The sequence below is a fragment of the Anarrhichthys ocellatus genome, unplaced genomic scaffold (assembly GCF_004355925.1).
Source record: "Anarrhichthys ocellatus isolate YVR2014 unplaced genomic scaffold, GSC_Weel_1.0 scaffold3, whole genome shotgun sequence".
NCBI lineage: Eukaryota > Metazoa > Chordata > Actinopteri > Perciformes > Anarhichadidae > Anarrhichthys > Anarrhichthys ocellatus.
Window position 1 is genome coordinate 3,095,394 of NW_022280033.1, and position 22,088 is coordinate 3,117,481.

The 22,088-nt window shown below is 40.4% G+C and overlaps 4 protein-coding genes across 4 annotated transcripts in view; 2 read left to right on the plus strand and 2 right to left on the minus strand.

Moving 5' to 3' along the window:
* Positions 1-5,167, plus strand: part of LOC116377204 (high-affinity choline transporter 1-like) — an 11,180-nt gene extending 6,013 nt beyond the window's left edge. The window contains exons 5-8 of the mRNA XM_031838787.1: positions 276-419; positions 1,369-1,522; positions 1,867-2,084; positions 2,205-5,167. Of these exons, the coding sequence (XP_031694647.1) occupies positions 276-419; positions 1,369-1,522; positions 1,867-2,084; positions 2,205-2,756 (1,068 nt within the window). The 3' untranslated portion in view covers positions 2,757-5,167. The remainder of the gene's footprint in view (positions 1-275; positions 420-1,368; positions 1,523-1,866; positions 2,085-2,204) is intronic.
* On the minus strand, positions 4,411-7,952 carry cox20 (cytochrome c oxidase assembly factor COX20). Its single transcript, XM_031838849.1, has 4 exons — positions 7,809-7,952; positions 7,215-7,329; positions 6,736-6,799; positions 4,411-6,364 (listed from the first exon to the last, which is right to left on the minus strand). Exons 1-4 carry the CDS (start codon positions 7,839-7,841, stop codon positions 6,223-6,225), a joined length of 354 nt encoding a protein of 117 aa, XP_031694709.1. The 5' UTR covers positions 7,842-7,952; the 3' UTR covers positions 4,411-6,222.
* A 1,929-nt stretch (positions 7,953-9,881) lies between these two features.
* On the plus strand, positions 9,882-13,172 carry lhb (luteinizing hormone subunit beta). Its single transcript, XM_031838836.1, has 4 exons — positions 9,882-9,918; positions 10,320-10,411; positions 11,718-11,836; positions 12,851-13,172. Exons 2-4 carry the CDS (start codon positions 10,321-10,323, stop codon positions 13,082-13,084), a joined length of 444 nt encoding a protein of 147 aa, XP_031694696.1. The 5' UTR covers positions 9,882-9,918; position 10,320; the 3' UTR covers positions 13,085-13,172.
* Positions 11,190-21,640, minus strand: LOC116377193 (high-affinity choline transporter 1-like). Its single transcript, XM_031838776.1, has 8 exons — positions 21,432-21,640; positions 19,024-19,137; positions 17,718-17,873; positions 17,314-17,462; positions 16,327-16,470; positions 15,367-15,520; positions 14,918-15,135; positions 11,190-14,356 (listed from the first exon to the last, which is right to left on the minus strand). The coding sequence occupies exons 1-8, from the start codon at positions 21,613-21,615 to the stop codon at positions 13,799-13,801; spliced, it is 1,677 nt and encodes a 558-aa protein (XP_031694636.1). The 5' UTR covers positions 21,616-21,640; the 3' UTR covers positions 11,190-13,798.
* Positions 21,641-22,088: the final 448 nt, after the last annotated feature.

The following is a 22,088-nucleotide window of genomic DNA, read 5'->3' on the forward strand; positions in this document are numbered from 1 at the left end:
CTAACTAAGTAGTTTTGTTGCCTACATCTAACTAAGTAGTTTTGTTGGCTAAACCTCCTAAAATATTTCACTGTAGCTTTAGCCTTTTCATTTAATAGTTTACATTTTATACTATTAACTAGCTCTGAATGAAGGTTTTCATTTTACACAATCTCATTTGCGAGTGAATCTCTTCGTGTTTTTAGCTATTGTGCCCTGATGATGTCCAGGTAAAGGGTTCGATGGTGCGACAGAAATTAAGTTTGCTAAAGGTCTTCTCTTTTTTTTTTTCTCAGTGGCTGTGCGTTCCCTTCGCTATGATGGGCCCCGCTGTGGTGGACATCGCTGAGACAGCCTACAACTCCACCTTCCAGTCTCCATGGGTCGGTACTCTGGGGGCAGACCGAGCCTGGAGGTGGATCGATAACTTTCTACTTCTGGTGAGACTAAAAGGGTTCTCAAGAAAAATTGGATATGTGTTAAATGTGGCGCTTATTTAAGGTGAAGTTTGTTCCAGGATGCCGACAAGGATGTCCTCTGGTTCGCTGTTTTATTAAATCATGGGCAGCATATCAAGTTTCATGCTGGACTGGATGCAAATATGCTTTTCGAAGATTATATCTCCCTTCTTTCAAAAGACTGTTATGTGTCTTATGCAATGCACTGCAGGTGTTACACAAACATTCTCCTTAGGTTTCATTTTGCGAATAGAACCTGCAGAGATGTGAATTCCTCCACTGGAAGCAGTTGGGACTTTGACAGCGAGCTTAAATTTTCAAAAACCAACTTGCAGCTGAGATTAGCAGATAATCATGACACCGTGCAAAGAGGTCTTGCTAAATCTGTTAATAAGCTTGGGTGAAGGAGACTGAAGGACTTTACCTCCCAGCAGTCCTGAGAGCTCTTCAAGAGGTGGAGGTTTTTTAAGGTAGGGATGATTAAGCAGCTCCAGCTCTGGATTGTGCCCCTCATGTGTTATTACATTTAGGTCACAGAGTTGATCATTTGTTCTGCCAAAAGATTTATTTTTTTTAAACTGAAACCTTGCGTTTCATGTTTTTTCGGGGGGGGGGGGGGGCTTCCTGAATCCTCAAACACTCTTCTGTTCATCTTCATCAAACACTCTTCTGTCTATAGTTTCCCCGTTGCGACTAAGTTTTGTAATCCAAACACAGACGGTGGCCAGAAGGGACATATCTCTTGCTTCATTTGTATGATATAAGAAAAATATAGAGAAATTATTCTAAATTTTAAAATAACACGAATATAGATAACGACACGTGAAGATGAACCTGTAGGTTTGGTGACGCATTGAATTGCTTTACCAACGGTAAAGGTAACGCTATGATCCAATGTATGACTTACCTCGTCTTTCGTTTGTCCTTCAAGGGTTTGGGGAACTTGGGTCTTCAGAACTTCCACCAGAGGACGCTGTCAGCCACCTCCTCGTCTACAGCCAAGATCACCTGCTTCGCTGCTGCGTTCATCGTTCCCACATTAGGCATCCCTCCCATACTCCTCGGTGCAGTGGCTGCATCAACAAGTACGGTTCAGGAGCAGAGAATAAAACTCTCTATTTGACACTTCACATTGGCTCTAATGTTGGGATTTTGTTTTACAAGCTAAGAAAGCAATATTTAAGTCAAGTCTGATGTTGCTGAACTAAATTAAATTACAAATAAACCTTGTACAATTCAAGTCTTTAGCCTAATCTAAATCAAAACAATAAAAAATATCTAGTGTCTCAGTTGCACTTCCTCATTAAGCTTATAAGATGTGAAAATAAAAAACATTGAAGAGAATTCAACTTAAAATTGATTGCGTTTGTGTCCGTTTGGCTTTCTCTTTCCACTCGCCTGTTCGTCAAACTGTCTTCATGTTCCTCAGACTGGAACTTGACTTCTTATGGTTCTCCGTCTCCATACGAGCGTGGGGAGGCGGGACTCATCCTGCCCATCGTGCTGCAGCACCTCACCCCAACCTACATCTCCATCATCGGTATTGGGGCGGTGGCCGCCGCTGTGATGTCATCCACTGACTCCGCCTTGCTGTCTGCGGCCTCCATCTTCACCGCCAACATCTACAGGAACATCCTGAGGCCACAGGTGAGAAAGAGACATCAGACATCCTTATACTCTTTCACATTAAAAGAAGTGCATTTGAAAAGCTGAATTACCTACTTTTTTCACAAAAATGGGCCATTTGTTTGTTTGTTTTTCCTCCAGGCATCGGAGAGGGAGATCCAGTGGGTGATCCGGATCTCGGTGGTGGTTGTGGGCCTAGCCGGTACGTCTCTCACCTTCATGGACAACAGCGTCCTGATGATCTGGATGCTTCGATCCGACCTCACCTACACCCTCATGCTGCCGCAGCTCGTCTGCGTCCTCTTCTTCAGCGTCTCCAACGCTTACGGGGCCGTCCTGGGCTGCGTGGTGGGCATGCTGCTGCGGGTGTTGTGCGGGGAGCCGCTGATTGGGCTACCACCTATTCTCAAATTCCCAGGATGCATTCTGGTAGATGGCGTCTACATCCAGCACTCCCCGATCAGGACCATTTGCATGCTTTCTGCCATGGCGGCCATCCTGTTGTTCTCCTACCTGGCGTCTCTGCTCTTCAACAGAGGCCTGATTCCTGAGCGATGGGATGTTTTTAATGTGAAGGCTCAGTACTCGAAACAATCACAAGCTGACGCCGTATCCGAAACTAAGGACGAGAAATTGAAAGAACCAAATGAGAACAATGACGCCTGTGAGCCTATGTTAGAATCAACATGTTAAGTAAGAAACCTCATTTAAATACATTTTTTTTACATTATACATCAGTAAGGACTGGTTTATTAACAAATGTTTGCAATGTGTAATGACATCATTTTAACAGTACAATATATTTAGATTTTTTTGTATACTTTTATATACAACATCAATGGGGAAAAAAACATCACACCTTTGCTCTTTGTTATTATAAGAGCTCAGCTTTATTTTTCATTGATGGATTAATAGACAATACACCTCTGGGCACAAACATGTAACCCCCCCACCACCACCACCACTACACCACCCCCATTACCTGACTAGGAACAAAATGTTAAGACTTGTTTCACTGCTTTTTGAGCAACATATTGCAGATTAGCCATAAGCGCTGCTGTTGATGGAACTTTAATTTCTTGTTCATGCAGATGAAGGACTGTTTAAGCCCCTCTCAAAGCTCCCGCATATTACACACAATGCTATCGGTGCACACAATTTAATAGGAAGGCCATAATCTTCTTAGAGCAGAGCTGCGCAGCTGTCAAACATACAATCTTTGATGTGGGCTTATTGTACCCTTAGTTTGCACGTTGAAGCTCTATTATGTTGGAAACAAATATCGAAAAATACGAGGAAATGTCAGATCAGGTTTGGTATTGGCAGGTACTCAATATTAAAAGACACGGACTGAGATCAGCAAAAAACAAGCAAACATGAATTGCATTTGACTGCATTTGAGTTAGCTTTATGACCTTCCAAAGACAAATATTAATAAAACTAACTTAATGCAGAGGCTCACTGACCCCGTTGGGCCCCCAGGCTTGAGCACGCTAGGCTCATGAGATAATCCCTCGGTGCTTTAAAAGGTGATTTTATATTTGAACCAACAAAATTCTTCTTTTGGTCTAAGTCCTGATTTTACAGCAGGCATTAACATTAAAACAACAATAGCTTTCCACAGAAAAGTATAGTTAATATTGAAAGCAAGGCGTGACCCGGGGTTAATACTGCTGACATACCTCACCACTACTGAGTGAATACTGAGAGAAACCAGCAGGGCTGCTTGAACAACCCAATAAGGCCGACCGATTTCATTATGGTTTACTCGGGGCTGAGCAAAGCAGATTATATGGAAGCAAAGGGGCCTCGCTGACCTGAGGTTTTTAATATAATCAGTTAATTTGAAACATTTAAAAGAATCCATATTTTCTTTACAAGTGCACTTTATAGTTTTATCGTATTGAAATATTATTTCAGGTCTGTTGTCAGGCTATGACAACAGACACCTATAATGTGACATGTCTTTTTACACCACAACTGATGTTTTAAACACTATACGGCAGAGGGATCACTTCAAATAATCAACCAAATAACTTCAATATTAAAGGGAAGTTCTTGTATTTGTTAACAAGCAAGAAGCAATAGCCGAACAGTGATTGACAGCGGACTTCAGTACTGACTGCTGGCATAATTAAGCACTTTATGGGTTAATATTGAAGTAATTATGACACTGATGCATAAAATGAAAAAAATGTCAATCTGTATGGACATATAATACGTTTTGGAATTAAAGCCTTTACATGTTGAAGTCCACACGACTTTATCTGAATCCACGTGTGTCCTATAAACTCGTGATGACACAACAAAAATAACCCCCCCTCTGCACATGGAAGTGTGCGGCATGTCGGGGCTGTGACAGATGTCCGTACAGCCCCCCCGTGACAATCTAAGTGAGGTAACAATATATCAGCGGGTATTTTCTGAGGTGACATCTCGCTCTCGACTTGTCTTTGTGCCAACAGGTCTAGTGGAACAATGGTCCCAAAGGACACGGTAACACAGACGGAGATAAAGGTCTTCTATAATAAGACCGCACGAGTGCTGCTGTCAAAAGGACGGTGCCTTGGCTCTGTTGTGTGGATGAGGGTTAGGTTCAGAATGAGAAATGTACGTATGAAAGGACAGTGTGTCAGATTACAACTGCATTAATATATTGATTTGCTTGTATTTGTGTTGAGTGGACAGCTATAGTCCTTCATGATGGTTGAGATATTATTTAAGAAGATTTTAAACTGCAAACAATAAGCCCTGTAAATGTTTTTTGCAAATGTTTTAGAAATGTGTCATCAGTTAGGGATGTAAAGAATTACCGGAGCACTTTCCAATTAAAACTTTGCCCATGGAAATTTCTATATGTTAAAACGGAACAAGTAGTGACGATAAGAATTGTACAAATTCTGACGACGTTTTCTTTTGAAACAGGTGTAACGTCTGTAAAAGCTTCCATCATTCTGGATAATCTGCTCTTATGTTTAAGATGAATCAAGACAAGTGTGTGGAATTTGACTTGAGCCATAAAAATTGGTTGTAAAAGGGGACGAAACTATTGAAATAAGTTTGAGTGAAACTATTTGTCTATCAGTAAAAAACATGACAAAGTTGACTTTTGTTTTTACTCTGTACTAAATGTACACCTTGAAGTAATTTGCTTGATGTCATCTGCAACATTTCACTTTCTTACACTCACAGGGAGACATGGTGCAGGACTTAGTGGCGTGATGATGCAGTGACACCTGTTGGTACAACAGTGCACCAAACCTGGTTTAAGAGTGGACATTATTTAGTAGACACATTGCTAATATCAGTTTATACTCCTGGATCTTTAACATCACAATCAAATCATTACTGAACGCAGAATAACATTACAGTGTACATGAATCACTTTGACACTTTTACACTGCAAATTCTGTAGCCCAGCCATGTTAAGAAATTCAGAGAATCATTATAAAAACTTTGATGTGCCTTTGTTATGATTCCCTACCTGGAGCTTGCAGGGGTCGAGGGTCTTGCTGAGGGAACTTCACTGAGTCAGCGGCTCTGTTTAGTGGATAAAACGCTCGGCTGATTTTCCCCGTTCAGCTCTGCTCCATCCTCTAAATCGGGACTGTACATGTTCAATGAGGCAGCAACTAATGAGCGCTTTCACAGCTCATCTATTGCTTTCTGTTTTGATGGAGAGATTTTTATTTTTACTCTAGAAAATATTAAAACACAATATATATAACTAGAAAGACATTTCTTTTTCTTACTTAAATCTGACCAGCAATTTATTTTCCACACATTCAACTTTTAAATACTACATGATAAAAGAATCAAGATATTGAGGTGAATTTAAACTTTCAGACAGAAGACAGGAGTCATTGAGGGTTTGGGGGAGTGAGAATGTAACCGGTACATTTGTGTGGTGAATGTAGGGGTGGAACAATGTTCAGAAAATATTCAATTTAAACATTCAGGATCAAGTCCACATATAGTGGTCTCAAGCTGTTAGACAAAAAAAAAAAAAACACACTCATGAAATACTAGAATTTTAGTTCAGTCCATCACTTGTGCAACCGAAGTCAGTCTTCTTTAAAAACTCTTAAGTCTTTGTAGAACACCGACAGTGTTCTGTCTTCTTCTCCCAGAGGAAGCGGAGGGACTTCAGTGCTGGAGGTCATGAGGGCCGTGAGGTTTCTGTTCCAGGTTTGTTTTTGGGGTCTAGAACGGTCCCCTCGTACACAACCTTGTTCTTGATGCCGTCCTGGACCATCCTCTGCTGCACACGAAACTTGGCGTTGTTCATCCTGCAGTAGAACCTGGGGAAGGACACACGGCGGGGTGTCTGTTACGAACAGAAGTAACTAGATACTCTCCTGGCTTATAGCTCAGGAGAGTATTTTTCCACCACACTGTCACCAAGTGCTAACTCATGGTGGGAATTGTCGGGTGCGTGTAAATATTTGAGAACTTTACTATATGAAAAGTGCCCTGAGATAACTTCTGTTATGTTTTGGTGTTACACAAAACTGAACTGAATTGAATTGAATAGAGAGGAAACTGCAGTAAGAAGTGAGCTCCTGTGTGTTTGTAAAGGGTTTCTTTCATGGAAGATACGTGAAAGATGTAAACTAATGTTTGTTCTGATTAGAGGGTAAAAGACGAAGTGTCAATCAACATAAAGACCTACCAGGACCCGAGTGTAGTGAGCATAAATCCTGCAAAGCCCACGTCAAAAGACCGTTTCACCCGACCTGCGGACAACAGGAGAGACTGCTGCTGAGAGTTCAAGAGTTGTCATCATATATATTTCTGCCAAAGCGTGCAATCCCTCATGTGATCAGGTCACATATTTAAGTCGTAGCAAGTTTCACAGGCACATTTCCATGTGAGCTTCTCCTTAGTTTATTGCATGAGGTACTTTCCCTCTCACGTCTTTGACGGGACAGACTGGTGACGGTGCACTTGTACACTCATGGGGATGTTGCAGTGATCAACTAGCTAGTTAATTCCTTTAAAACCCTGTTTTGGCTGGACGTGGACAGGTTGTTCAAGATTTTATGTGAAAAATGAATCACATAAAAGTTAAATGGTAAGTTAAACAATCGCTAAATGAGCAAAGAAAATACACACAGACACACACACAGTCCAGACTCGTATGAGACTCACTTGTGGCCAGAAAGTGCAGCAGGCCAGCACCTAGCGAGCCCCCGGCTCCATGCAGGATGGCGTCTCTGGCACACGGAGTGTTCTGGACATCCAGAATCCCCAGCAGCCTGAAACCCTGAAGGAAAAAGAGACAGCAGTAGACCTTAAATGTGACTTATTTACTCTTAATTAAGTGATATTGATACCTACTGGGATTTCATACTTGTGTAATGAGAGTCGAATGATCAATTGTTACCGACGCTATTATCTGTATCCACAGTCATTTTACACATGCACTGATATGACATTGTTTTATAGGTTATATAAGTATACGTTGTGTCTATCCTGTGGGCCCTTTGTTACACTTTGTGTGTATGTTGTCCAGAGAGGAGACAAGGCAATGTTTGTTTCTATTGACTGGACATGCATTGATGGTATATCAATGTGCATAACAATAACAAAGCCTTTGAATTCTGCTTCACCATGAGTAACTTAAGAGAACGTCGCGAGTCAAGTCAACCGTTTCTGCACGTTAACCGCTTTGGTTGACCTTCTAAAAACCACTCTGCCGTTTAAAATGCTTCCTGACAGCTTAGAGTTAAAAGAGACGCCAACCTTCGTCTTGCTCTCCTGCTCTTCTTCTGTCATTGTTCCTCAGTGTTTGTCTCCTTGTGCAAGGTTTACACTCAATATATCTCGAGAAAAACCGTCATGTAATGAGCAATAACCATATTGCTTTCCGCGCATGCGCTGACCCTACTGAATGGGTCCATCCGCTATTAATCGCCGACTCAAAACGAGCAAACTGATGTAGAGTTCCGGTGTAACCTTTAAATGGTTAAATGGTGATAAGGAGGTAAATTCGAGGCTATATATAATGTACATATATTAGGATTTTAAAGGTTTGTCTAAACTTTTCATATTTTGAAAAAAAAGAAATCTATAAATATGTAAAATAGTTAAAGGATTATGTTTGCTGGATGGCAATATAATGTTTGTGTACTTTGTAATTTCCCCTTTTTTTCCTATTTGTTTTTTCGTGCATATTTCTTTATTTTTTTCTTATTTGCAATTACATAATGCAATTAAATTTTGTTGACATGTTGCACCAAAAAAAAGAAGAAGAAAAGGCCTTACTATAATATAATTACATCAAATGTATGTCCTTTGCTAATAAAACTGCATGTATGCAACTGCAAATTCTGCAACATAAGTGGGTCTTTTACATATAGTAATGTTTTATATGTACTTAATAATACACCAAATAATAAAATACCCAGGATAAAAAAAATAAAAAAGTAACATTTAACAATTTATTTTATATTCTAAATACAAGCTGTGCTGCTAAATGTGTTTCTTTCCTTCTGCAACCCAAATGTCCCCTGTTGGGTCTATCTAGTGTTACACTGGTATCCAGTCAAAAGAGGAGGAAAAATAAGCAGTTACTGAAACACAATCCTGTGCTTGAATTTCGGATGTCTTCTCAATTGTCCCACTCGGAAAAAAAAAAAAAATCATACTGTGTTATCTTAACCCATTAAAACCATCAACGTCATAAATGATCCATGTCAGGAGGAAGTCAACGTGTCACAGTGATCCCACACTGATAAAACAGGATTATTTCACCGGCAGCAGCAGATTGCTTCCTGTCAGTCCTCATCCTGCTCTACGGTCAAGGTGGAATTCTTGGCCACACATACATATTTTTACAACCGGCTCTTCTGACATACAATAATAGCTTTTAGCAGTCTGTCGGATATAGATTCAAACTGGAATTTTAAATACCTTTTTTAAAAGCCAACACATCATTGGATGTTCCATTGTCCAAGGAGCCGTTTCCATTTAGGAGAGCAACTGAGTTTAAGTCATAAGGCACCTGGGTGAAAACCAGGTATCCTGAGCGCTAAACCACATGGGAAACACTTTCACATCCATTTAAACACTCTAACTGTGCGTCATTATCAGTGGGATCTAACAAACATGTGTATTACAGTATACATTTCTGTGTATATCTTGTGAACGATACTGAGCAAAAGCAGTTCTCACTGTCTTACCCTTTGGCCCATAAAGACACTTATTATTTATCTATACCGGTAATTAAACAAAGATGGATCAAAAAAAAAGCTTCAGATCAACGAAGCACTGATGAATAATCCCCTATTACAATAAAAAAATATAGATGTCATATAATAAATGTAGGCATTACATGCTTCACATAAATTAACATGGTCTAAGACCTGGATGCAAATCTCACATAACAGTCAACTTTATTTGTCAGTATTATTACATATTATATATATGAAAGAAAATAACATGTTATAGTGGACCTACTAATTATCTATTGAAACAGTCACCTTAACATTCATTGTATTTATGAACCCCTTGTTGGTTCTGATTCGAATTTTAAACTTTATTGTTTAGCTTCAGGTGATAAAGCTTCCTCCCTCTTTCACGGTGGCCTTGAGCAAGGCACTGAACCTACCCACCCTCTAATACTATATAATTCTGCAGCTTTTATGTGTGTAAAGGATGTAAAAGTGATACGGAGAGAGTCTAATCCCCAGGTTAAAACAAGATTAAAACTGTACTACGTGCCCCTCTTTAACAAAAACAGGTAACCAGGGTTATATGAGCAGGTTTCATCCTGGATACCAGGCACCTCTGTGCTGTATAAAGACTGAGCAGCACACCCGGCCTCAGCACACTGCCTGCAGACACCTGAGAGGTAAGTCAGGCTGATTTACACCAACAACCACCAGGCGATTTAGCTATGTTATCTTTTAGTATGTTTTGGTGTGGCTAAAGTGTTGTAGAATAAGCTTAAATGAATACTGTTAACTGTACCAAAACAGTGCTTTTTAAAATAAAATGAACAGCTGAGGTCTGAAAATATCAAAGATAAAACAGCAAGTACCGATTTACAGTGAGGCGTAGGCCTACTTTAAAGAGTGTATAGGTTGTTTATAGGTTGACACCATTATTAATGATACATTGATAATGTATTGATGTTTTATGGATGGGTTGCCAAGTTGTGCGTTTTTACTCTTTACGAGAAGCCATGGAGCCTGAAGTTATCCTTGTAAGTATGTTATTAACTGACTGACCAACCCACTTTGCCTCCTGCAGGATGATGGCTGTACAGGTCAGAAGAGTGATGTTCCCCTTGATGTTGAGTTTGTTTCTGGCAGCCTCATCTAACATTTGGCCCCTGGCTGCAGGTAATTTAAAACAGACAGCTTTCAGTACTTTTTTAATGAATTAAAATTTTTTTTTTTAACTTATATTTAACCAGGTAACTCATGAAGAACACATTATCATTTACAACAGCGGCCTGGAAAAAAGGCAAAACTATTTGTTGGAGAAGGGGCTAAAAAAAGAAATTACATGTGGCAACAAGGAAAGCAAAACATAAATCGGATGCAGTTTAGCACACAAACATCAGGCAGACAACAGAATCAGGCATTACAACAACAACAAAAAACAAAAGAACATGAGCAGCAAACACAAGCAGTGAGACGAACGGGCAAAACAGCAGCGACAAGACAACATGGGACAAGCAGCAGACAGACAAAGGTTCGGGAATATTAGTGGGTCAGGAAACAGCTGAGTTCCAAAAAGTATAATTTATATAGTAAACTAAAAAAACAACCTGAAAGGCAGGTTTTGTTGTAGTTTTGACTTCCAATCTTTGACCTTTATCAACATCTTTTGGTGACTAATTCGAACAACACTGACGGAGCTATCCTCCTCCCACATGAAGATCTCTGACACCTTCTCTTACATTAGACTACAATGATTCATAATATTACATTTATGTAACAAAGACAAGTAAGCCACATATTACGATAACTCGACAACAGGTTCTAAAAATGTAATATTGTACATCCACTAGAATAACTTTAAAGCTTTATCTTTTGTTGTGTATCCTTTGTTGAGTCCACGGCTTTAGCCCTCTCAGCCATATTTGTAGATATTTATTACAGTATGTGTCAGTTTGATTTTGTGTGCTTTAATCAACTTCCATACATCCACTTTATCCCATAATGTGTTGCACTCTGTCATTTCTGAGGAAAGCAGTCTTTCATAGTCAAATTCTGTAGATGTTTTTGACTTTCAGTCCCCCGAAACATGAAGATCCACCTATATTCATGGTTAAGCATTGAATAGAGGCATTTAGTAAGTGAGGTGAATACTGTTCACTTGATACAGGTGTAAGATAGAGAGAGTGAAGTGAAAGTCTAAGCAAATGTGGGAGTTTTGATATGGCATAATAGTACATAATAGACATGAGTTTATCGTCACATCAAAGTGGAAGTGGCATGTAATGACAAAAAAAGAAGTGTGTTTTGTTTAACAGGAACTGTGAATATTACACATGCAAAGAGTAATGTAGAACAAGCAATTCCATCACCACTAATGTGATGGCAGGGGCACTAATGGTTCCCTTCTCCTCTCGTGAGAAATCAAAAAGAAGTTGCGGTATGTGGCATATTTGTACCAAATTGCAACATTTCCCATCGCTAGCGGCCTTCCAACTGCCGTCCTGCCAGCCCATCAACCAGACGGTGTCTCTTGAGAAGGAGGGCTGTCCCAAGTGCCACCCAGTGGAAACAACCATCTGCAGCGGCCACTGCATCACCAAGGTATTGTGGGTAGTGTGGGAAAGAGTCTCGGAGCAGTAACTCTCTCTGTTTAAAGATGTTACTCACATTTCACTGACGTAAATGAAACAGTAGAGACTGATGCACACAACATTTAAGATGACATGAAAGTGAATAATAAATATGCAAGTCTTAGGAATTAAAAAGGCAAGAAACAAATGAACTAAAACAAAGATTTAAAGGTTAGAAAAGGTTTATAATAATAAATGCCAGGTCTAAGTTTTCATATACACGCTGATATTCTTGCTTCACAGCAACCACAATCTCCTCTTTGTCTTCCAAATGTCAAAGTAAGCACATTAATGACCTGAACAATAAAGCAACATGTGACCGTCTCTCAGTTTAATTCATTCAATATCAATGGATGGTAGTGCAAAGGTAATTAGATGGCATATGCTTTTACTATACTCCAGACATAATGAAATAAAGAATTAAATATAGTATTAAGGCAAAGGAAAAATAAGATGTACGTATATCGTCTCTGTAGCCGATAAGACTTTCTCTTTGCTACATGCCCGAAGATTTAAACAATGTGCATGTCTGCGTCATGTAAGAGGAAATGACACCATGCTAGTAGTCACAAGTTCATGGAGTCATCAAGTTTTTTCCCCACTGATCATGCTACTTTGTCTGGAGCATGACCTCGCCCATCTGAACTGACTGACTGTTGCTGCAACACTCTGGAAACTCTACTTTGATGCAGGGTAAAGGACAGCTTCACATATTATAGAGTCTCTCTTAAAGAAATAGTCAGGCGCTCATATGAACATTGAAACGGTCTGTCCCGTTTCCTCGAGTCATTACACATTCCAAAGTTTATTTGAATTTACCATGACAGTTAAACAAAGTTGAGTTACACAAATTCAGTAGATTTCTTCCAAAGTCTCTTCATTGTGACATGAGCTGTGCTGTCTTAGACCAGTGTTCCTCACCCCTCTTATGATGTGATGGTTGATAGCACTGTTGAACACACCTTGCTATGTTTGTCCCCACCAGGACCCCGTCATCCAGATACCATTCAGCAACGTGTACCAGCATGTGTGCACGTACCGGGACTTATACTACAAGACATTTGAGCTTCCCGACTGTCGTCCCGGCGTGGACCCGACCGTCACCTACCCGGTGGCTTTGAGCTGCGGCTGCGGCCGCTGTGCCATGGACACGTCCGACTGCACCTACGAGAGCCTGCAGCCCAACTTCTGCATGAACGACATACCTTTCTACTACTAGTCTTATGTAACAGCAGCGTAAAACACACTAAACATAAACTGTACATGTATCAACTGTTGTGAATAAACGTCACATTTATTAGTGCCAAATCATTTCTTCAGTAGTTTCTATTTCCTGCACGATTACACCAGACAAATACCCACACTGAACACTTCGTGGAACTGAAGACTTTTACTCACTGGGTTTATCAACCAGATGTTTCCTGCCACACAAAGTGTTACATTTACGCAATACATGTATGGGCTGATCTGTTTTTGAGGACACGGTTAGTATGTTCCAGGGAAACAGTGGTGTGCAACTCTGTTATTGGGGTTTTAAAGCAGGTTTTTTTGTGATAAAATTGCAGAATTGTAGAAGTAACTGCACAGTGAAAATGAAGATGCGTGTTAATGATTTGCAGTTGAAAAGATGTGTAAATTTCCGTTACAGTGAGGCTATATTAAATTAAGAGTGAGTGCACGGCATTGAGTTTCTTATGTGCAAAAGAGAATGCTTAATGTAGTCCAAAGTAAATTGATTATTTAAATGTCTGAGAGCAAAATGTCTGTAACCTTGGCCATCGGCCCCCACCCTTTGTGCTCCTCTTTCACGTTACATTTTGTTCTTCCTCACTGACGGATTTCTCACTCGTATTAATGAATAAAAAACGAGCTACACAGTATTTTGTTAGAAGAGGTCATACCGCATTGTTACAGTATGATGTAGTTTAGAATTTCAACAATTCGACTCCAACATTGGATCAGAGACTTCACCATCCTCACACAGAGGCTGCGAGTTGTGGTTTTCTTTGCTGCTTGCCCCATCTGCTGGTGTGTGTGTTTGTGGTGGCCGTTGGACTTTAACTTGAAACACGTCCCACTTCTCTGGTATGAGTCCCTTGTTGAAGAGCAGAGCCGTCAGGTAGGAGACCAGCAATATGGTGGCAAAAGCAACCAGCATACAGATGGTCCTGATGGGGGAATACTGAACGTAAACACCGTCTTCAAGGGTGCATCCTGGGAAATGGATGGCTGGTGGTAGCCGTAGCAGGGGCTCTCCACACAAAGCCCTCAGAAGGAACCCCACCAGGAAGCCCACAGTGGCACCGTAACCGTTGGATATGTCGAGGAAAAGCACGCAGACCAACTGCGGGAACATCATGATGTAGGCGATTTCTCCACCCAGGATCCAGAAAGCTATGACACCCGTGTGCAGGAAAGTGAGCGATGTGCCGGCCAGGCCGAATACAACCACAGAAATACGAATCACCCACCGCATCTCATTGTCGGATGCCTACGATGAAAAGAAATAGAAAGAGGAAAAACAGTAAGGTTAGCAGCAATAGACTGAGAAATTAGTTTTTATATCTTTCCAAACCTCTCTGATTGACTCCCTAGACAGAAGTAGTTCTTGTTTGTTCAAGGTAAGTGCATAATCATGCAAAAACCCTGAGCGCCTTTAACAGGAGCATCTTTCTCTTACTTTGCTGCTTCATTTAAAAAAGACAACCACTATATGCTAGCAGTCTGAACTTTATGTGTTGTTACCACAGTGAGATCTCATGAAAATTTGGATTGTGATTCCAATTTCTCTTCAATGTGTGTGTTTATTTCATCCATTTTCAAGAAATGCCAGTTTTGACAAACAGTTCCTAAATCCCTTTTTGAACTGTTTTTACTCACGCTGCTTGTTTAAAAAGGAGTTCAAATTCTAAACAAACTGAGACTGACAGCAACGCTTCCATCTGTTCAATGACGGATTAATGGTTCTACACCTGACAGTGCAAATGGCCGTTGGTGCACTGCTCTGATCATCCATCAGGTGACCTTTCACCCCTCCTCTCTCCACCTTCACCTTGGTCCTCAGGATCTTCTTGTAGATATTCGAGGAGAAGATGGAGGCTGCAGACAGCAGGGCGGAGTCAGTCGATGACATCACGGCGGCAGCCACAGCTCCGATGCCGATGACGGAGATGTAGGGCGGAGTTAGGTGCTGCAGGGAGAGGGGTAAAATCAAACCTGTCTGACCTCGTTCGAACGGAGACGGAGACCCATACGAGGTTAGGTTCCAGTCTAGGAAACAGCGGAGGGACAGGATGAATCAGTCAAACTGATACGTTTGGTGTGTCAGGTGTAGTTACTGTAAAATAATACCATGTTGAAAGAGGATATAACGGATATGATGATGGCGACAGCCACACGCTCAATGTACTAGCTCCACCTCTTTTCATGTGGTCAACTTTGGATAAAAATACAAAACAAGTTTAATTTCAAGTTGAAAGATATTCAACACAACTAATCTACCTGTTGATGCTGCCACTGCCCCGATGAGCACAGGAGGAATTCCAAACGTGGGGATGAGAAATGCTGCAGCGTAACATCGCAACTTAGCTGTGGCTGATGAAGAAGCTGACAATGTCCTCTGGTGGAAATCCTGGAAACCGAGGTCCCCTATGCTCTTTGAGGGAGGGACAAATATCACAATAGAGGTACAGTTAGTCCACATTAAGTCAGCCACTTCTGTGCTGTTTTTGCTTATAAGTCAAAATGTCTGCAATGGAAAAGGTATTTTCTGACAAATAAATGCAAAAATCGGAGAGCCATCATGAAACCAAAAAAAGCATCTATTCCTCGATTTTGGTTTCAGACAGGTATGTGATCTAAAGGGCAGATATGTATGCGGCCATGGATAAAAAAAATGATGTTGGACTTTAAGTTACACAGTGGTGTTACAAACTCAGGTGACACGTGTAAAAAGCTAAATACGTCTGACCTTTTCTTCCAGTTGCTCCACATTTACACATGCAAACCACCGTCTCTCGTTAAATACAGTCAAGTTTTCCAGCCTCTAAAGTTGCTCCACACTATGCAGACCACACTGCCAATGGTAGCAAATCAATTCACTTAAAATCAATTTGAAAACAAGTCCACAGAAAATACTGAGAAGAGGAACACTGCAAGCTAACACTGCGATTACAAACCACACCAAGATTGGTAATTACAATAATAGTTCTGAACAGTTCTAACAAATATCATTTTACTGCAACTGCCTGCCTCTTTGGACTCGCCACCCTTACCTGTAAGATTATGCATCATCTTTTCACCAATAAATAACTGAACTATTCACTCGTACGCCCCCGCTTGACACTTTCATGTCATTTTGTGAGACACCTGTTTCTACTGCTGCACATACCACCTGAAATCGAGCTCTTCCTTTGATTGTAACAATCATGCATTATTCTCAAATGCTTTTCATTGCCGTACCAGAAGCAAAAAGATATCGATCCACAACCAGGCTCTGTCTGCAGTCAGAGTGCTAACCCAGGGGGCCTGAAAGGTGTGGTTGAAAGATGTGGTGGTGATGGCGACGGAGGTGGGACTCATGAGGATGAAGGGGACGCACAGCCACTGAGGAGAGAGAAGTACACCATCAATACACATATATCAGTTGAGTTTCCATGGTCCTCCTCTTTCTCATACAACTGGGGATGAACTAAAAAATACAGAATGTTACCAATCTTACACATGAAAGTTAGTTTAATCCTCACAGATACTCAGCCTGTGAAAAGAGACGTATAATGTCCCGTGGCTCCGGAGGAAGATTTCTAAAGTCTGAGCAAATAACCCCGGATGATGTCATAGAGTTATGTCAGCCTGGCCTTGGGACATACATCTTCAACAGAAAGCCTGTTTTACAAACTGGAGGTGTGAGTTTTTAGAGAAATGGGCGTTTAGAAGGCAGGGAGGGTATAATAAATGATGCTATTGATTTGCAATATGGGAAATGTAGGATCCAGGATTTTTGGAGCTTTACCCATACAAAGGAATAAAAGTAAGGATATATCATTTTATAACACTTCTCATCAGTCTTTACAGATGGGCAATTCTAAATTTTAAAAGTGCCCCTATAATACACCGACTTCAGGGAACATTGCTCGACAACACGCATACAAAAAATGACAAAGAAACGACGCCGTTTTTTTTTTTAACCAATTACATTGCTGTCCTTAAAAATGGATAGCTCAGTCCGGCACCATGCTAGCAGCTCTATGATGCTGCACATGGGTATAATGGAGCTTAGAGCTTAGTGTCAGCATGCTAACCTGCTCACAACGACAATGCTAGTTCAGCAGGTAATGATGATTGGGACATGCAGATCAAATGGCAGAGAAAAGGATCGTGTTTTGACGTGAAAACGTGTCACCGTTGGAATCCATTGGAATCCGAAACGAATGTGATTGGACAAATTACCGAGGTGACAAAAATGAGAGTGAGCTGTATGACGTCTGTGTAGGCCACAGAGTAGAGACCTCCCAGCAGGGTGTAGGTGACAGCCACAGCAGCAGAAATCCAGATGCCCACAGCGTAGGACAAATCCAGGATCACGCTCATGGTTACTCCTATGAAGCACACATGCAGTTTCCATGCACACTTAAATACACAAATAGCACACGCACAAAATAAAACTCGCCAACATAGCAAAGATCAGCAACAATTCATTCATTGCACTGCGGCATTACACAAACAAACAAAAACGAAAAAGGTACTGCAACATTTTGGTTGAGGAAGCACAAACGGTGCAACTGTACACAAACAACTACAGTAAAGGCCCAGTATGGGCACACATACGTATATGTAGTTTGATAAATTGTTACCCAAGCTTATCAGTGTTGATGTCACCCAAATGATTTCCGACATCAGTGGCGCAATAGAAAAAAGTCCACTCAGTTCGTTTCCGTACTTGATCTGGAAAGGGTCCATCATGGTCACGTACTTCCTGTCTCTCATGGGCTCAGCAAAGAAAACACCACCTTGAAAACAACAGCAGGAGAGTTGCAGTTCTGATTCCACTTCCTTTATTGTCATCTATGTTTTTATCTATCCTATTCTTTCAAACTAACGCACATAAAACCCTCAGTCTGCCATTGCTTTTGGGGGTTTAGAGGCTGCTTGGGTCACTTGTGATCGTTAATGTGATGGATTTCCTGTTTAAAACAGGATTCTTACGTGGGATAGAACACAGCGAGGAGTGTTTCTAAACCAAAGTGATATTTGTTAAGAAGAGAAATATATTTTAAATAATGGGCACAGATGGGATTTCTTAATAATCTGGCCAAAAATGGACCATAAAGTTTTCTGCTTTGTTCAAATGATCAAATTCTTCTTCTTCTGACTTTTTTTTAACCAGCAAAGAAATGTGTGTACCCTTGTACTCTTGTACCCTTGTACCCTTGCCTAGCTTGTATCAACGTCCCAGCCTTAGTTTCTAGTGTTTAGTTCCAGTGTTTAGCATTCCAGATGTTTTTTGATTTACTTCTGTTACCTGCTTGTTTTTGGACTCTCAGCTATAAGTCATATTCGTTAAAAAATTGAAAGTCTCCATGTTGCCTCCTCCTCACTTTATCTGCGTTTATGTCTAAACCTGCAATTCCTACGACACTTACTATATAAGTTGTAGATTTGTTTTACTTGTCTGAACAACACGCTTGACTTGTGGCCTGATTGAGTGATTACTTCGTCATCGGATCCAAGATAAATTAGAGAATTACATTTTCAGCGTCACAGTTTTCTAGGAAATTGATGCAACCCAAAAAGTAAAGCACAGTAAAAAAAAGTGTCAATTTAAAATGTGTGTGTCATGAAATATATGTTGATGCGCAACATGCTGTCCTGATTTAAATAAGATACTCCCTTTGCAAATGGAAACAGCTTAACGGTTTAAAAATGTTGATTTGAAACTTCCAAACCTTTTAAAATTATAAGTAACAACGGAAGTTAAAGCATTTAAAGATAAGATGTCAAATCAAGTGGAACCGTAGAAAGAATGTAAGATCAGGTGAACAGTAACTTTTAGAGGAGTTGAAGTGTCATTTAGTGAGCAACGAAAGCAGGTGAACTGTTTGTTGAAGTGAAAGTTAAAGTGAAAACTTCAAAACCACGAGTTGTAAAAGGGAATCTTACCAACAATGAAGGCCAACGTTGCTGCCAAAGGCATCACAGCCCAAATCAGCCCAAACTTTGGATTGTACACTGTCTCAGCTGTGCCGATGATGAAGGTCCCTCCAACCCAGGTAGCTGCATAACACACACACACACACACACACACACACACACACACAGTTCCTTTTCACATTCTTCAAATGTCTTACAAGTTGTTATTCCAGTCGTCCTTGCAAACATCAAGAGGATTGTTGTGTGTTAACTGATTTCTGTCTTCAGTCTTATGCACGGAGCAAACATTGGATGAATAGTTAGTCTGACCTCAAACTTCCCTCAACCTTTCATATCAAGGAATAATTAACTTTAAGCTTCAAACCTTGACGCTCTACGGATCCCTCTCGCGTCAGTATTTTCATCGAGTCTCTTTAAAATAAACTTTGCTCAAAACGTCAAGGTTCACATTTTGTTTTGCAGGAGACACAAACAGCGGCCTCCTTGGCAAAAGTCATGTTTTTGTTTGGCCCTTCCACCTCCCTCTTTCCTGTCCTGTGTGGACTCTCTCACTCTAAATAACGACACGGTGGGTTTTCAGTGGAGTTGAAAGCCTGGTGCGCTGTATACAGACTCTTTCTCCTGAGAACTACGGTGGCCGACACGAAAACAGAAAAACTGCAACGGCTGAGGTCGAAGAGTCCTTTTTGCTTAGGAAGGTTCCTAACTGAGTGAAATGACCCGGACGTCTCTAAGTGGCCGCCATGATAGGAGCTGTTTGAATTCTCTAAATGCTAAGGAAAGGTGCTTTAATGCTTCCTTTATTAGCTCCTTTAGCATAGGAAACACGGGGCCTTCCTTTAATAAAGGAAAGTAGAGAATTCCACCCCACAATTCCTTGCAGCGGCAACATTAAAAGCGAAGCACCGTTCGGCCGTCCCTGAAAACAAACGATATCCTTATGTCCCACAGGTTTAACAATTACACACATACTGTCATAGAGTAATGGGATTCACGTTGAGGAATATGAATAGACATTCCTTACATTTCATTTCATATTATGTAAAAAAGAATACGAAAATAAAATGAACAGTAAATATAGCAAACTGTCTATGATACAAAGGCCTATGATAGATTATTAAATCTGTTGAAAAGCTAAATATAACCAAACCGTTGAATCTACATTATTGCACAAAGGAAATATTGATATTGAAAATGTCAGATTTTCAGTATGGGTGGAGTCAACAATGCCCTGATTACATATACTGTACATCAGTCACTGTCTGGAATTATTGAGAAAATACTTTTTATAACACTTCAAATATTCAGTTATTAGATGATTTGAAGTTGGCTCATGAATGAGATTTTGAAGGGCTTTAATTTTGAAATGCTAGATTAGAATGTCCTGGTTCTCTCTGAGTGACACCTTGAGGTGGTCTGCTATTAATCTGTAGTGAAATTATTTTGTAACTATGCACCATTTCCTCTAAAATGTAATCTGAAATTAGACAAATTGTCTCATGAATGTGATTTGAAGTTAGCTCAAGAATGAGATTTTGAAGGGCTTTAATTTTGAAATGTTCTGTAGTGAAATATTTCTTAATTGGTACAATAAAAATGTCTGATTTTCTCTGTGGTACGAGTCAACAATGTCTTGAACACATATACATCAGTCATTGCCTGGAATTATTGACAAGAATATTTTCATAGCACCATAAACATTTCAGAAATTAGCTATTTGAAGGTGCAATTTCAGTTCAGTTTGTACTTCATAAAATATCTTAATTGGTACAGTTAACATGTTTGATTTTTGTTTGGATGTGGTCAGAAATGTCCTGAACACATACATATCAGTAAGTCAGATATTATTAATTCCATTATTTTTCCAGCAACCCTCAAATCAAAGAATAAAGACACAATTTAGTTGTATTTTCCATTTAACTCACGAGATGTAGGCAACATGTTTTATACTTCATGTTGATGTAATTCATTTAATCTTATTTCCACAAATACAATTTGTATACGCTTAGTTGACATCCTATTTTGAAAACCGGATGTTGTCTCACGTTAATCTTTCCGCTAACTTTGCAAAGTCCTTCGCTCGCTCCCGATCTGTGCCGTTTGAATGCGTTTACCGTGAATTTCAGCATAAGGGCGCACTGAAATTTAAGTGTCTGCTGGGTTGACCACGGAGATGCGAGTGTCTGCTGACCTAACCGCAGTGATATAGAGCGGTGTGCACAGTGTTCAGACAAAGCCAAGTGTTAACCTGCAATAAAGTCAGCTCAAAATGCTACACACTGCACCTTTAAGCACAATTTACCATATGGTAAATGTTAAAAGAAATCATACAATTAAAATGCAGTTTTTTGTGTTTTTTTAACAGTCTATGAACCTGCAGGTTACAGCTGCTGCAGCTGCAGCACAAAGAAACTCACCGGTTGTGGTGAAGATTCCCATGACCAAATTGATGTTCCTGTTGCCCAGCAGAGCCATGTCTGCATGGTTCGCCTGCGTCCCGTTTTCATCCCTTTTGGATTTGATGGAAGCCCAGATGCCGATACCGAGCACCAACAGGTAGAATATGATGGTGGCTACGAGTCCCGGGACGTTGAGAGCCATGCTACCCTCCTGAGCAGCATGTGCTGCAGCACAGAGTATAATGAGCAGCCAGGCATACGTATTTTGTTTGGCAGTGAACTGGTTAAACCTGAATGTGTAATGTGTAATGCGTGTGTAATAGGTGTGGCTGCAGCAGATGCATTTTTTTCTGCAGAAAACTATTCATACCAACCAACAAGTGCAGACGCATTTTCAGCCACTGATTGACAACCTTTGAAGCAGCTCCTACACTGCACACAAATGTTATTTTACAGCCAATTTTCACCATTAATCTACAGTATTTGTGTAATACGGTTTTGTACTGTAGTTAGCAATGCATTGTGGGCTGTTCCATTTGAAGCAACAGCACAGAGACACTAAACAGTATCCTATATGTTTTAAATAACAGTACACTACAGTATTTTGGGAAAGTTGTGTTGCATAGAGAATACTGGCATTCTGTGAAGGGACTTTTTCAGAAGGACATGTGGCTA

What these genes read in the sequence shown, in the direction of transcription:
- cox20 (XM_031838849.1), bottom strand. Translation starts at nt 7,841, where the DNA reads ATGACAGAAGAAGAGCAGGAGAGCAAGACGAAG. An exon ending in AGCAGGAGAGCAAGACGAAG is followed by an intron (nt 7,330 to 7,808) that starts GTTGGCGTCTCT and finishes TTTTTCCTTCAG; the next exon opens with GGTTTCAGGCTGCTGGGGAT. An exon ending in CTCACTACACTCGGGTCCTG is followed by an intron (nt 6,365 to 6,735) that starts GTAGGTCTTTAT and finishes GTCCTTCCCCAG; the next exon opens with GTTCTACTGCAGGATGAACA.
- lhb (XM_031838836.1), top strand. Translation starts at nt 10,321, where the DNA reads ATGATGGCTGTACAGGTCAGAAGAGTGATGTTCCCCTTGATGTTGAGT. An exon ending in CATTTGGCCCCTGGCTGCAG is followed by an intron (nt 10,412 to 11,717) that starts GTAATTTAAAAC and finishes TCCCATCGCTAG; the next exon opens with CGGCCTTCCAACTGCCGTCC. An exon ending in GCGGCCACTGCATCACCAAG is followed by an intron (nt 11,837 to 12,850) that starts GTATTGTGGGTA and finishes TGTCCCCACCAG; the next exon opens with GACCCCGTCATCCAGATACC.
- LOC116377193 (XM_031838776.1), bottom strand. Translation starts at nt 21,615, where the DNA reads ATGGCTCTCAACGTCCCGGGACTCGTAGCCACCATCATATTCTACCTG. An exon ending in GGGAATCTTCACCACAACCG is followed by an intron (nt 19,138 to 21,431) that starts GTGAGTTTCTTT and finishes TGTGTTATGCAG; the next exon opens with CTACCTGGGTTGGAGGGACC. An exon ending in AGAAGATCCTGAGGACCAAG is followed by an intron (nt 14,357 to 14,917) that starts GTGAAGGTGGAG and finishes TTTTCATCGTAG; the next exon opens with GCATCCGACAATGAGATGCG.